A 16,314-nucleotide genomic window follows, 5' to 3' on the forward strand; every position below is an offset into this window, starting at 1 on the left:
GCCCTGTCCATGTGCCTCGTCCTGTGCAGGAGTTCCATGTCCAGTCCTGTAGCCACGTCTTGTCTTCGCCTAGATCCAGGGTTCGAGCCCAAGTTAAGACCCAGGTTCTGGGTCCCTGTCCAGTCTCTGGCTTGGAGCCCTAGCCCAGGCGTCTAGTTCCAAGTTCCTTGTCCTGGTCCCGCTTTCCTCGTCTTAGTCCTAGCCCAGGCCCGGTGTCCTTGTCTCATCCAGGGCCTGTATCCATGTCTGGCGTCGTTTCTTCCCGATTCCCCTTGCTTTCTTGATAAACCCTATTTAGTTAACCCTACAAAACGTGTTTGTGTCTGCATTTGGGTCCACCCTTGCTCCACACTTGTGACATTAGGGGAATGGGCAAGAAAGTGGCAAATGAAATTCAATGTTGGAAAATGCATGGACATTCCCTTTGGTAGTAGAAAGAAATGTGTGGACTCTTTTCTAAACGGGGAGAAAATCCAAAAATCTGAGATGCAAAGGGACTTGGAAGCCTTGTGCAGAACTCACTAAGGGTTAACTTGCAGGTAGAGTCAATGGTGAGGAAGGAAAATGGCATGTTAGCATTCATTTCAAGAGGTCTAGAATACAAGAGCAGGGATGTGATGTTGAGGCTTTATAAGGCACTGGTGAGACCTCATCTTGAGTGTTGTGAATAGTTTTGGGCCCCTCATCTTAGAAAAGATGTGCTGGCATTGGAGAGGGTCCAGAGGAGGTTCACAAGGATGATTCCATGAATGAAAGGGTTACCATACGAGGAATGTTTGATGGCTCTGGGTCTGTACTCGTTGGAACTCAGAAAGATGAGGGGGGATCTCATTGAAACCTTTCGAATGTTGAAAGGCCTAGACAGAGTAGATGTGGAAAGGATGTTTCCCATAGTGGGGGAGTCTAGGACATGAGGGCATAGCCTCAGGATAGAGGGGCATCCTTTCAAAACAGAGATATGGAGAAATTTCTTTAGTCAAAGGATGGTGAATTTGTGGAATTTGTTGCCACATGCAGCTGTGGAGGCCAGGTCGTTGGATGTATTTAAGGCAGAGATTGATAGGTTCTTGATTGGACACGGCATCAAAGGTTACCGGGAGAAGGCCGGGAGCTGGGGTTGTGGAGGAGATAAAGAAGAGGATTGGCCATGATTGAATGGCGGAGCAGACTTGATGGGCCAGATGACCTAATTCTGCTCCTATATCTTATGGTCTGGAAAATTGTAACTGTCACTCCACTCTTTAAGAAGGGAGGAACCAAAAGAAAGGAAAGTTAGCCTAACCTCAGTGGTTGGGAAAACGTTGGAGTCCATTATTAAGGATGAGGGTTTGAGGTACTTGGAGACTAATGATAAAATAAGTCAAAGTCAGCATGGTTTCTGTAAAGGGAAATCTTGCCTGACAAATCTGTTAGAGTTCTTTGGGGAAGTAACAAGCAGGGTGGACAAAGGTGAGGCAGTGGATGTCATTTACTTGGATTTTCAAAAGACATCTGATAAGATGCCACACATGAGGCTTCTTAACAAGATAAAATCCCACGGCATTACAGGAAAGATACTGGCGTAGATAGAGGAATGGCTGACAGGCAGGAGGCAGAAAGGGGGAATAAAGGGGATGTTTTCTGGTTGGCTGCTGGTGACTAGTGGAGTTCCTCAGGGGTCTGTATTGGGACCACTACTTTTCATATAGTTTGTCAATGATTTAGATAATGGAATTGATGGCTTTGTGGCAAAGTTTACAGATGATACAAAGATAAATGGAGGGGTAGATAGTGCTGAGGAAGCCATGTAATTGCAGAAGGACTTGGACAAATTGGAAGAATGGGCCAAAAAGTGGCAGATGGAAAACAGTGTTGGTAGATTTATGATAATGCATTTTGGTAAAAGGAACAAAAGTGCGGACTATTATCTAAATGTGGAGAAAATTCAAACATCAGAGGTGCAAACAGACCTAGGAGTCCTTGTGTAAGACTCCCAGAAGGTTAATTTACAGGTTGAGTCTGTGGTAAAGAAGGCAAATGCAATGTTGGCATTTATTTTAAGGGGAAATAGAATATAAAAACATAGGCTTTAAAAGACACTAGTCAGGTGGCACTTGGAGTATTGTCAGTTTTGGGCCCCATATCTCAGAAAGGATGTGTTGTCATTGGAGAGAGTCTGGAGGAGGTTCACGAGGATAATTCTGGGAATGAAGAGGATATCATCTGAGGAGTGTTTGCCAGCTTTGGCCCTGTACTCACTGGAATTTAGAAGAATGCAGAGGGATCTCCTATTGGATGTTGAAAAGACTAGATAGCGTGGATGTGGAGAGGATGTTTCCTATGGTGGGGGTATCAGAACTAGGGGCGACCCTTTAGAACAGAGGTAAGGAGGAATTTTTTTAGCCAAAGCATAGTGAATCTGTGGAATGTTCTATCACAGATGGCTGTGGAGGCCAAGACCGCAGATATATTTAAAGCGAAAATTGATAGATTGGTCAGGGCATTAAAGGATATGGCGAGAAGGCAGGTATATGGGGTTGAGAGGGATTGGAATCATGATGGAATGGCAGAGCAGACTTGATGGGCTGAATGGCCTAATTCTGCTCCTGTGTCTTATGGTCTATGGGCAGGGTGTGGTGTGGGTGCAGCCACGCCCAGCTCAGAGACACCAAGCCAGGTCATTTGATTCCAAACAATTGGTTTATTGATCATTACAGAGTGTTTCTTTGGTGCTTCCAGCTCCCTCCCCTCTCCCTTCCCCTTTTCCTAACTATGATTCTCCTCTCCCTGCCCGCTTCCCACTCTCAGTCACAATAGCGACCCATATCAGAATCAGGTTTATCATCACTCATATATGTCATGAAATTTGTGTTTTTTTTGGCAGCAGCAGAACGATGCAATAAATAAAGTTACTATATATAGGCTACATATATGTGCCGAAAACTTTTGCACAGTGCTGTTTGTCACCATATACTACCTTGAGAAGGCGAACTCTGCAGATAAAAATAAAATAATACTGAGAATGTGACTTGTAGAGTCCTTGGAAGTGAGTCGGTAGGTTGTGAAATCAGTTCAGAGTTGGGGTGAGTGAAGTTATCCAGCCTGAAGGTTGAGCAGTAATAACTGTTCCTGAACCTGGTGGTTTGGGACCTAAGGCTCCTGTACCTCCTTCCTGATGGTATTGACTCATGAAAGGATTAACGTTTGGGGAATATATGATAGCTCTGGGCCTGTATTCAGTGGAGTTTAGATAATGAGGGTGGGGGGGGATCTCATTGAAACAACTTTAATAATTTCAACAAGTTAGCAACTGTGAAGAACTTGAAGGTATCGGCAATCATCCTGAATGTTTCAATGAAAATGAAGATTTGAAGGATGCAATCATCGAAAGCAGTCCATTATCTGCACTAGCTGGCAGTGCTGATTTTGTTCATTTACTGTCAATCAAAAGAACACAGCAGTGTACACTGGATGAATTTCTCTATCGATAACTATTACAAACTATAGTTTTATTGTACTGCAGTAATCTTGGTAGTGTTCTAATTTGTTCTGCATTTCATTTAAATACAGAATTTGTTACTCAATTAAGTGTCTTTTTATACATTTTGAACTATTTCCATGAAACTTCAGCTAATTGGTGCAACCTCTTAATTGGGCCAAAATATACTAGTCGTGATGTGTCCCAATTAACTGGAATCCACTGTATTTCCTTGTGCTGTACTGTTCCCTGTTCTTAGATTGTATTTTAACTAATTCAATCACCAAATTAATGTTATAAAGTTTATTACAATTATAAATTATCAAGAAATAAATAAATGTGTTTAATTAATTATATAAATTCTAAAAAGCAAGGATGAAATGTTGAGGCTTTATAAAGCATTGGTGAATGGTCACTTTGAGTATTGTGAGCAGTTTTTGGCCCCTTATCTAAGAAAGGATCTGCTGACACTGGACAGGGTTCAAAGGAGGTTCATGAAAATGATTGTGGGATTGAAAGGGTTACCCTTGTGTGTGGAGTGCCTGGTGTTGTGTGTCTCCGTGACACTTAGAGGTGCCTGGTTCACCCACATAATCCCAAATCCACCGTCCCAGAAAAAGGATTTGCCACACAACCATGGAAGAGAGTGTGTGTGTGTGTGTGTGTGTGTGTACTTCAGACACGCGGACTGTTTCAGGGACAGACAGATCTGTATCTACCTTTGATAGGAAGGCTGCAGAGGGACGCTGACTGTGAGATCTGTACGTACAATGTCAGGGTTTGAGTGACGCACGGCACCAGGGAGAAGGGAACACTATTTCAGGCTGGTACACAGGATGTGACAGGGTCTACACCCCGACATGCACCAATACGTACGATGAGGAAGCAGGCTCCCAGGAGCGTGGCCTTCATCTTCACGTCCAGGTCCATGGGGAACTGCACGCCGAAATTATCCGTGTCCGTCAGAGCCTCCTTCAATATGCCACTCCACTGCTTACTGATCCGGCCAATGTTCCGAGATTCATTGGGAGGCTTTACCTGTACACAGGTGAACAGTGGAGTGTAACTCTCCCTCACACTAACACCCTCTGACACACCCACACCACTCACACTCACACCCACACCACACACTCACACCCTCTGACACACCCACATCCCACACCACTCCCACCCCCGACACACCCACACCACTCACACTAACACCCTCTGACACACCCACACCACACACTCACACCCCCTGACACACCCACACCCCACATCCCTCACACTGACACCCTCCGACACATTCCCACACCCACCACTCACACTAGCACCCTCTGACACACCCCACACCTCTCACACTGACACCCTCTGACACACCCACACCCCTCACACTCTCACCCTCTGACACACCCACACCCCCTGACACACCCCACACTCACACTCACACCCTCTGAAACAACCCACACCCCTCACACACACCCTCTGACACAACCCACACCTCTCACACTGACACCCTCTGACACACCCACACCCCTCACACTGACACCCTCTGACACAACCCACACCCCTCACACTGACAACCTCTGACACACCCACACCACTGACACATCCCCACACCCCACACCACTCACACTCACACCCCCTGACACACCCACACCCCTCACGCCCTCTGACACACCCACACCTGACACACCCACAGCCCTCACACCCTCTGACACACCCACACCTCTGACACACCCACATCCCTCACACTAACACCCTCTTACACACCCACACCCCTCATACTAACACCCTGACACATCCACACCCCTCACACTAACACCCTCTTACACACCCACACCCCTCACACTAAAACCCTCTGACACACCCACACCCCTCATACTAACACCCTGACACATCCACACCCCTCACACTAACACCCTCTGACGCTCCCACACCCCTCATTCCAACACCCTCTGACACATCCACACACCCCTCACACTAACACCCTGACACACCCACACCCCTCACACTGACACCCTCTGACACACCTACACCCCACACACTAACACCCTCTGACACACCCACACCCCAACACCCTCTGACACACCCACACCCCTCACGCTACTGCCCTCTGACACACCCACACCCCTCACACTAACACCCTCTGACACACCCACACCCCTCACACTAACACCCTCTGACACACCCCCACACCCCTCACACTAACACGCTCTGACACACCCACACCCCTCACACTAACATGCTCTGACACATCCCCACACCCTTCATACTAACACCCTCTGACACACCCACACCCCTCACACTGACACCCTCTGACACACCCACACCCCCTGACACACCCCACACTCACACTCACACCCTCTGAAACAACCCACACCCCTCACACACACCCTCTGACACAACCCACACCTCTCACACTGACACCCTCTGACACACCCACACCCCTCACACTGACACCCTCTGACACAACCCACACCCCTCACACTGACAACCTCTGACACACTCACACCACACACTGACACCCTCTGACACACCCACACCCCTCACACTCACACCCTCTGACACACCCACACCACTGACACATCCCCACACCCCACACCACTCACACTCACACCCCCTGACACACCCACACCCCTCACGCCCTCTGACACACCCACACCTGACACACCCACAGCCCTCACACCCTCTGACACACCCACACCTCTGACACACCCACATCCCTCACACTAACACCCTCTTACACACCCACACCCCTCACACTAAAACCCTCTGACACACCCACACCCCTCATACTAACACCCTGACACATCCACACCCCTCACACTAACACCCTCTTACACACCCACACCCCTCACACTAAAACCCTCTGACACACCCACACCCCTCATACTAACACCCTGACACATCCACACCCCTCACACTAACACCCTCTGACGCTCCCACACCCCTCATTCCAACACCCTCTGACACATCCACACACCCCTCACACTAACACCCTGACACACCCACACCCCTCACACTGACACCCTCTGACACACCTACACCCCACACACTAACACCCTCTGACACACCCACACCCCAACACCCTCTGACACACCCACACCCCTCACACTACTGCCCTCTGACACACCCACACCCCTCACACTAACACCCTCTGACACACCCACACCCCTCACACTAACACCCTCTGACACACCCCCACACCCCTCACACTAACACGCTCTGACACACCCACACCCCTCACACTAACATGCTCTGACACATCCCCACACCCTTCATACTAACACCCTCTGACACACCCACACCCCTCACACTGACACCCTCTGACACACCCACACCCCCTGACACACCCCACACCACTCACATTAACACCCTCTGACACACCCACACCACTCACATTAACACCCTCTGACACACCCACACCCCTCACACTAACACCCTCTGACACATCCCCACACCCCTCACACTGACAACCTCTGACACATCCCCACACCCCTCACACTAACATCCTCTGACACACCCACACCACTCACACTAACACCCTCTGACACACCCACACCCCTCACACTAACATGCTCTGACATATCCCCACACCCTTCATACTAACACCCTCTGACACACCCACACCCCTCACGCTAACACCCTCTGACACATCCCCACACCCCTCACACTGACAACCTCTGACACACCCAAACCCCTCACACTAACATGCTCTGATACATCCCCACACCCTTCATACTAACACCCTCTGACACACCCACACCCCTCACACTAACACCCTCTGACACATCCCCACACCCCTCACACTAACACCCTCTGACACACCCACACCCCTCACACTAACATCCTCTGACACACCCCCACACTAACATCCTCTGACACACCCACACCCCTCACACTAACATCCTCTGACACACCCCCACACCCCTCACACTAACACCCTCTGACACACCCCCACACCCCTCACACTAACACCCTCTGACACACCCCCACACCCCTCACACTGACACCTCTGACACACTCACACCACACACTGACACCCTCTGACACACCCACACCCCTCACACTCACACCCCCGGACACACCCACACACCCCTCACACTAACACGCTCTGACACACCCACACCCCTCACACTAACACCCTCTGACACATCCCCACACCCCTCACACTAACACCCTCTGACACACCCACACCCCTCACACTAACATCCTCTGACACACCCCCACACTAACATCCTCTGACACACCCACACCCCTCACACTAACATCCTCTGACACACACCCACACCCCTCACACTAACACCCTCTGACACACCCCCACACCCCTCACACTAACACCCTCTGACACACCCCCACACTAACATCCTCTGACACACCCACACCCCTCACACTAACATCCTCTGACACACACCCACACCCCTCACACTGACACCTCTGACACACTCACACCACACACTGACACCCTCTGACACACCCACACCCCTCACACTCACACCCCCTGACACACCCACACCCCCTGACACACCCCACACCACTCACATTAACACCCTCTGACACACCCACACCACTCACACTGACACCTCTGACACACTCACACCACACACTGACACCCTCTGACACACCCACACCCCTCACACTCACACCCCCTGACACACCCACACCCCCTGACACACCCCACACCACTCACATTAACACCCTCTGACACACCCACACCACTCACACTAACACCCTCTGACACATCCCCACACCCCTCACACTGACAACCTCTGACACACCCAAACCCCTCACACTAACGCTCTGATACATCCCCACATCCTTCATACTAACACCCTCTGACACACCCACACCCCTCACACTAACACCCTCTGACACACCCCCACACCCCTCACACTAACACCCTCTGACACACCCCCACACCCCTCACACTAACATGCTCTGACACACCCACACCCCTCACACTAACATGCTCTGACATATCCCCACACCCTTCATACTAACACCCTCTGACACACCCACACCCCTCACACTAACAACCTCTGACACACCCAAACCCCTCACACTAACATGCTCTGATACATCCCCACACCCTTCATACTAACACCCTCTGACACACCCACACCCCTCACACTAACACCTTCTGACACATCCCCACACCCCTCACACTAACACCCTCTGACACACCCACACCCCTCACACTAACATCCTCTGACACACCCCCACACTAACATCCTCTGACACACCCACACCCCTCACACTAACATCCTCTGACACACCCCCACACCCCTCACACTAACACCCTCTGACACACCCCCACACCCCTCACACTAACACCCTCTGACACACCCCCACACCCCTCACACTGACACCTCTGACACACTCACACCACACACTGACACCCTCTGACACACCCACACCCCTCACACTCACACCCCCTGACACACCCACACATCCCTCACACTAACACGCTCTGACACACCCACACCCCTCACACTAACACCCTCTGACACATCCCCACACCCCTCACACTAACACCCTCTGACACACCCACACCCCTCACACTAACATCCTCCCCACACCCCTCAGACTAACACGCTCTGACACACCCACACCCCTCACACTAACACCCTCTGACACATCCCCTGACACCCTCTGACACACCCACACCCCTCACACTAACATCCTCTGACACACCCCCACACCCCTCACACTAACAACCTCTGACACACCCCCACACCACTCACACTAACACCCTCTGACACACCCCCACACCCCTCACACTGACAACCTCTGACACACTCACACCACACACTGACACCCTCTGACACACCCACACCACTCACATTAACACCCTCTGACACACCCACACCACTCACACTCACACCCCCTGACACACCCACACCACTCACATTAACACCCTCTGACACACCCACACCACTCACACTCACACCCCCTGACACACCCACACCACTCACATTAACACCCTCTGACACACCCACACCACTCACATTAACACCCTCTGACACACCCCCACACCCCTCACACTAACATGCTCTGACACACCCACACCCCTCACACTAACATCCTCTGACACACCCACACCCCTCACACTAACACCCTCTGACACACCCACACCCCTCACACTAACATCCTCCCCACACCCCTCAGACTAACACGCTCTGACACACCCACACCCCTCACACTAACACCCTCTGACACATCCCCTGACACCCTCTGACACACCCACACCCCTCACACTAACATCCTCTGACACACCCCCACACCCCTCACACTAACAACCTCTGACACACCCCCACACCACTCACACTAACACCCTCTGACACACCCCCACACCCCTCACACTGACAACCTCTGACACACTCACACCACACACTGACACCCTCTGACACACCCACACCACTCACATTAACACCCTCTGACACACCCACACCACTCACACTCACACCCCCTGACACACCCACACCACTCACATTAACACCCTCTGACACACCCACACCACTCACATTAACACCCTCTGACACACCCACACCACTCACACTCACACCCCCTGACACACCCACACCACTCACATTAACACCCTCTGACACACCCACACCACTCACATTAACACCCTCTGACACACCCCCACACCCCTCACACTAACATGCTCTGACACACCCACACCCCTCACACTAACATCCTCTGACACACCCACACCCCTCACACTAACATCCTCTGACACACCCCCACACCCCTCACACTAACAACCTCTGACACACCCCCACACCACTCACACTAACACCCTCTGACACACCCCCACACCCCTCACACTGACACCTCTGACACACTCACACCACACACTGACACCCTCTGACACACCCACACCCCTCACACTCACACCCCCTGACACACCCACACACCCCTCACACTAACACGCTCTGACACACCCACACCCCTCACACTAACACCCTCTGACACATCCCCACACCCCTCACACTAACACCCTCTGACACACCCACACCCCTCACACTAACATCCTCTGACACACCCCCACACTAACATCCTCTGACACACCCACACCCCTCACACTAACATCCTCTGACACACACCCACACCCCTCACACTAACACCCTCTGACACACCCCCACACCCCTCACACTAACACCCTCTGACACACCCCCACACTAACATCCTCTGACACACCCACACCCCTCACACTAACATCCTCTGACACACACCCACACCCCTCACACTGACACCTCTGACACACTCACACCACACACTGACACCCTCTGACACACCCACACCCCTCACACTCACACCCCCTGACACACCCACACCCCCTGACACACCCCACACCACTCACATTAACACCCTCTGACACACCCACACCACTCACACTGACACCTCTGACACACTCACACCACACACTGACACCCTCTGACACACCCACACCCCTCACACTCACACCCCCTGACACACCCACACCCCCTGACACACCCCACACCACTCACATTAACACCCTCTGACACACCCACACCACTCACACTAACACCCTCTGACACATCCCCACACCCCTCACACTGACAACCTCTGACACACCCAAACCCCTCACACTAACGCTCTGATACATCCCCACATCCTTCATACTAACACCCTCTGACACACCCACACCCCTCACACTAACACCCTCTGACACACCCCCACACCCCTCACACTAACACCCTCTGACACACCCCCACACCCCTCACACTAACATGCTCTGACACACCCACACCCCTCACACTAACATGCTCTGACATATCCCCACACCCTTCATACTAACACCCTCTGACACACCCACACCCCTCACACTAACAACCTCTGACACACCCAAACCCCTCACACTAACATGCTCTGACATATCCCCACACCCTTCATACTAACACCCTCTGACACACCCACACCCCTCACACTAACAACCTCTGACACACCCAAACCCCTCACACTAACATGCTCTGATACATCCCCACACCCTTCATACTAACACCCTCTGACACACCCACACCCCTCACACTAACACCTTCTGACACATCCCCACACCCCTCACACTAACACCCTCTGACACACCCACACCCCTCACACTAACATCCTCTGACACACCCCCACACTAACATCCTCTGACACACCCACACCCCTCACACTAACATCCTCTGACACACCCCCACACCCCTCACACTAACACCCTCTGACACACCCCCACACCCCTCACACTAACACCCTCTGACACACCCCCACACCCCTCACACTGACACCTCTGACACACTCACACCACACACTGACACCCTCTGACACACCCACACCCCTCACACTCACACCCCCTGACACACCCACACATCCCTCACACTAACACGCTCTGACACACCCACACCCCTCACACTAACACCCTCTGACACATCCCCACACCCCTCACACTAACACCCTCTGACACACCCACACCCCTCACACTAACATCCTCCCCACACCCCTCAGACTAACACGCTCTGACACACCCACACCCCTCACACTAACACCCTCTGACACATCCCCTGACACCCTCTGACACACCCACACCCCTCACACTAACATCCTCTGACACACCCCCACACCCCTCACACTAACAACCTCTGACACACCCCCACACCACTCACACTAACACCCTCTGACACACCCCCACACCCCTCACACTGACAACCTCTGACACACTCACACCACACACTGACACCCTCTGACACACCCACACCACTCACATTAACACCCTCTGACACACCCACACCACTCACACTCACACCCCCTGACACACCCACACCACTCACATTAACACCCTCTGACACACCCACACCACTCACACTCACACCCCCTGACACACCCACACCACTCACATTAACACCCTCTGACACACCCACACCACTCACATTAACACCCTCTGACACACCCCCACACCCCTCACACTAACATGCTCTGACACACCCACACCCCTCACACTAACATCCTCTGACACACCCACACCCCTCACACTAACACCCTCTGACACACCCACACCCCTCACACTAACATCCTCCCCACACCCCTCAGACTAACACGCTCTGACACACCCACACCCCTCACACTAACACCCTCTGACACATCCCCTGACACCCTCTGACACACCCACACCCCTCACACTAACATCCTCTGACACACCCCCACACCCCTCACACTAACAACCTCTGACACACCCCCACACCACTCACACTAACACCCTCTGACACACCCCCACACCCCTCACACTGACAACCTCTGACACACTCACACCACACACTGACACCCTCTGACACACCCACACCACTCACATTAACACCCTCTGACACACCCACACCACTCACACTCACACCCCCTGACACACCCACACCACTCACATTAACACCCTCTGACACACCCACACCACTCACATTAACACCCTCTGACACACCCACACCACTCACACTCACACCCCCTGACACACCCACACCACTCACATTAACACCCTCTGACACACCCACACCACTCACATTAACACCCTCTGACACACCCCCACACCCCTCACACTAACATGCTCTGACACACCCACACCCCTCACACTAACATCCTCTGACACACCCACACCCCTCACACTAACATCCTCTGACACACCCCCACACCCCTCACACTAACAACCTCTGACACACCCCCACACCACTCACACTAACACCCTCTGACACACCCCCACACCCCTCACACTGACACCTCTGACACACTCACACCACACACTGACACCCTCTGACACACCCACACCCCTCACACTCACACCCCCTGACACACCCACACACCCCTCACACTAACACGCTCTGACACACCCACACCCCTCACACTAACACCCTCTGACACATCCCCACACCCCTCACACTAACACCCTCTGACACACCCACACCCCTCACACTAACATCCTCTGACACACCCCCACACTAACATCCTCTGACACACCCACACCCCTCACACTAACATCCTCTGACACACACCCACACCCCTCACACTAACACCCTCTGACACACCCCCACACCCCTCACACTAACACCCTCTGACACACCCCCACACTAACATCCTCTGACACACCCACACCCCTCACACTAACATCCTCTGACACACACCCACACCCCTCACACTGACACCTCTGACACACTCACACCACACACTGACACCCTCTGACACACCCACACCCCTCACACTCACACCCCCTGACACACCCACACCCCCTGACACACCCCACACCACTCACATTAACACCCTCTGACACACCCACACCACTCACACTGACACCTCTGACACACTCACACCACACACTGACACCCTCTGACACACCCACACCCCTCACACTCACACCCCCTGACACACCCACACCCCCTGACACACCCCACACCACTCACATTAACACCCTCTGACACACCCACACCACTCACACTAACACCCTCTGACACATCCCCACACCCCTCACACTGACAACCTCTGACACACCCAAACCCCTCACACTAACGCTCTGATACATCCCCACATCCTTCATACTAACACCCTCTGACACACCCACACCCCTCACACTAACACCCTCTGACACACCCCCACACCCCTCACACTAACACCCTCTGACACACCCCCACACCCCTCACACTAACATGCTCTGACACACCCACACCCCTCACACTAACATGCTCTGACATATCCCCACACCCTTCATACTAACACCCTCTGACACACCCACACCCCTCACACTAACAACCTCTGACACACCCAAACCCCTCACACTAACATGCTCTGATACATCCCCACACCCTTCATACTAACACCCTCTGACACACCCACACCCCTCACACTAACACCTTCTGACACATCCCCACACCCCTCACACTAACACCCTCTGACACACCCACACCCCTCACACTAACATCCTCTGACACACCCCCACACTAACATCCTCTGACACACCCACACCCCTCACACTAACATCCTCTGACACACCCCCACACCCCTCACACTAACACCCTCTGACACACCCCCACACCCCTCACACTAACACCCTCTGACACACCCCCACACCCCTCACACTGACACCTCTGACACACTCACACCACACACTGACACCCTCTGACACACCCACACCCCTCACACTCACACCCCCTGACACACCCACACATCCCTCACACTAACACGCTCTGACACACCCACACCCCTCACACTAACACCCTCTGACACATCCCCACACCCCTCACACTAACACCCTCTGACACATCCCCACACCCCTCACACTAACACCCTGTGACACACCCACACCCCTCACACTAACATCCTCCCCACACCCCTCAGACTAACACGCTCTGACACACCCACACCCCTCACACTAACACCCTCTGACACATCCCCTGACACCCTCTGACACACCCACACCCCTCACACTAACATCCTCTGACACACCCCCACACCCCTCACACTAACAACCTCTGACACACCCCCACACCACTCACACTAACACCCTCTGACACACCCCCACACCCCTCACACTGACAACCTCTGACACACTCACACCACACACTGACACCCTCTGACACACCCACACCACTCACATTAACACCCTCTGACACACCCACACCACTCACACTCACACCCCCTGACACACCCACACCACTCACATTAACACCCTCTGACACACCCACACCACTCACATTAACACCCTGACACACCCACACCACTCACACTCACACCCCCTGACACACCCACACCACTCACATTAACACCCTCTGACACACCCACACCACTCACATTAACACCCTCTGACACACCCCCACACCCCTCACACTAACATGCTCTGACACACCCACACCCCTCACACTAACATCCTCTGACACACCCACACCCCTCACACTAACATCCTCTGACACACCCCCACACCCCTCACACTAACAACCTCTGACACACCCCCACACCACTCACACTAACACCCTCTGACACACCCCCACACCCCTCACACTGACAACCTCTGACACACTCACACCACACACTGACACCCTCTGACACACCCACACCACTCACATTAACACCCTCTGACACACCCACACCCCTCACACTCACACCCCCTGACACACCCACACCACTCACATTAACACCCTCTGACACACCCACACCACTCACATTAACACCCTCTGACACACCCACACCCCTCACGCTAACACCCTCTGACACATCCCCGCACCCCTCACACTAACACCCTCTGACACACCCACACCCCTCACACTAACACCCTCTGATACACCCACACACCCCTCACACTAACATGCTCTGACACACCCACACCCCTCACACTAACATCCTCTGACACACCCACACCCCTCACACTAACATCCTCTGACACACCCCCACACCCCTCACACTAACAACCTCTGACACACCCCCACACCACTCACACTAACACCCTCTGACACACCCCCACACCCCTCACACTGACAACCTCTGACACACTCACACCACACACTGACACCCTCTGACACACCCACACCCCTCACATTAACACCCTCTGACACACCCACACCCCTCACACTCACACCCCCTGACACACCCACACCACTCACATTAACACCCTCTGACACACCCACACCACTCACATTAACACCCTCTGACACACCCACACCCCTCACGCTAACACCCTCTGACACATCCCCACACCCCTCACACTAACACCCTCTGACACACCCACACTCCTCACACTAACACCCTCTGACACACCCCACACCCCTCACACTAACATGCTCTGACACACCCACACCCCTCACACTAACATCCTCTGACACACCCCACACCCCTCACACTAACAACCT

The 16,314-nt window shown here is 53.0% G+C and overlaps 1 protein-coding gene across 3 annotated transcripts in view; it reads right to left on the reverse strand.

Annotated features, from left to right (window-relative positions):
• The window catches only part of LOC140197821 (phospholipid scramblase 2-like), a 103,032-nt gene that overhangs the window by 8,708 nt on the left and 78,010 nt on the right, over positions 1–16,314 (reverse strand). For all 3 annotated transcript variants that reach the window (XM_072258288.1, XM_072258289.1, XM_072258290.1), the window contains one exon: positions 4,334–4,495. In XM_072258288.1, coding sequence (XP_072114389.1) covers positions 4,334–4,495 — 162 coding nt within the window. The remainder of the gene's footprint in view (positions 1–4,333; positions 4,496–16,314) is intronic.

The sequence above is a fragment of the Mobula birostris genome, chromosome 5 (genome assembly GCF_030028105.1).
Source record: "Mobula birostris isolate sMobBir1 chromosome 5, sMobBir1.hap1, whole genome shotgun sequence".
Lineage (NCBI taxonomy): Eukaryota > Metazoa > Chordata > Chondrichthyes > Myliobatiformes > Myliobatidae > Mobula > Mobula birostris.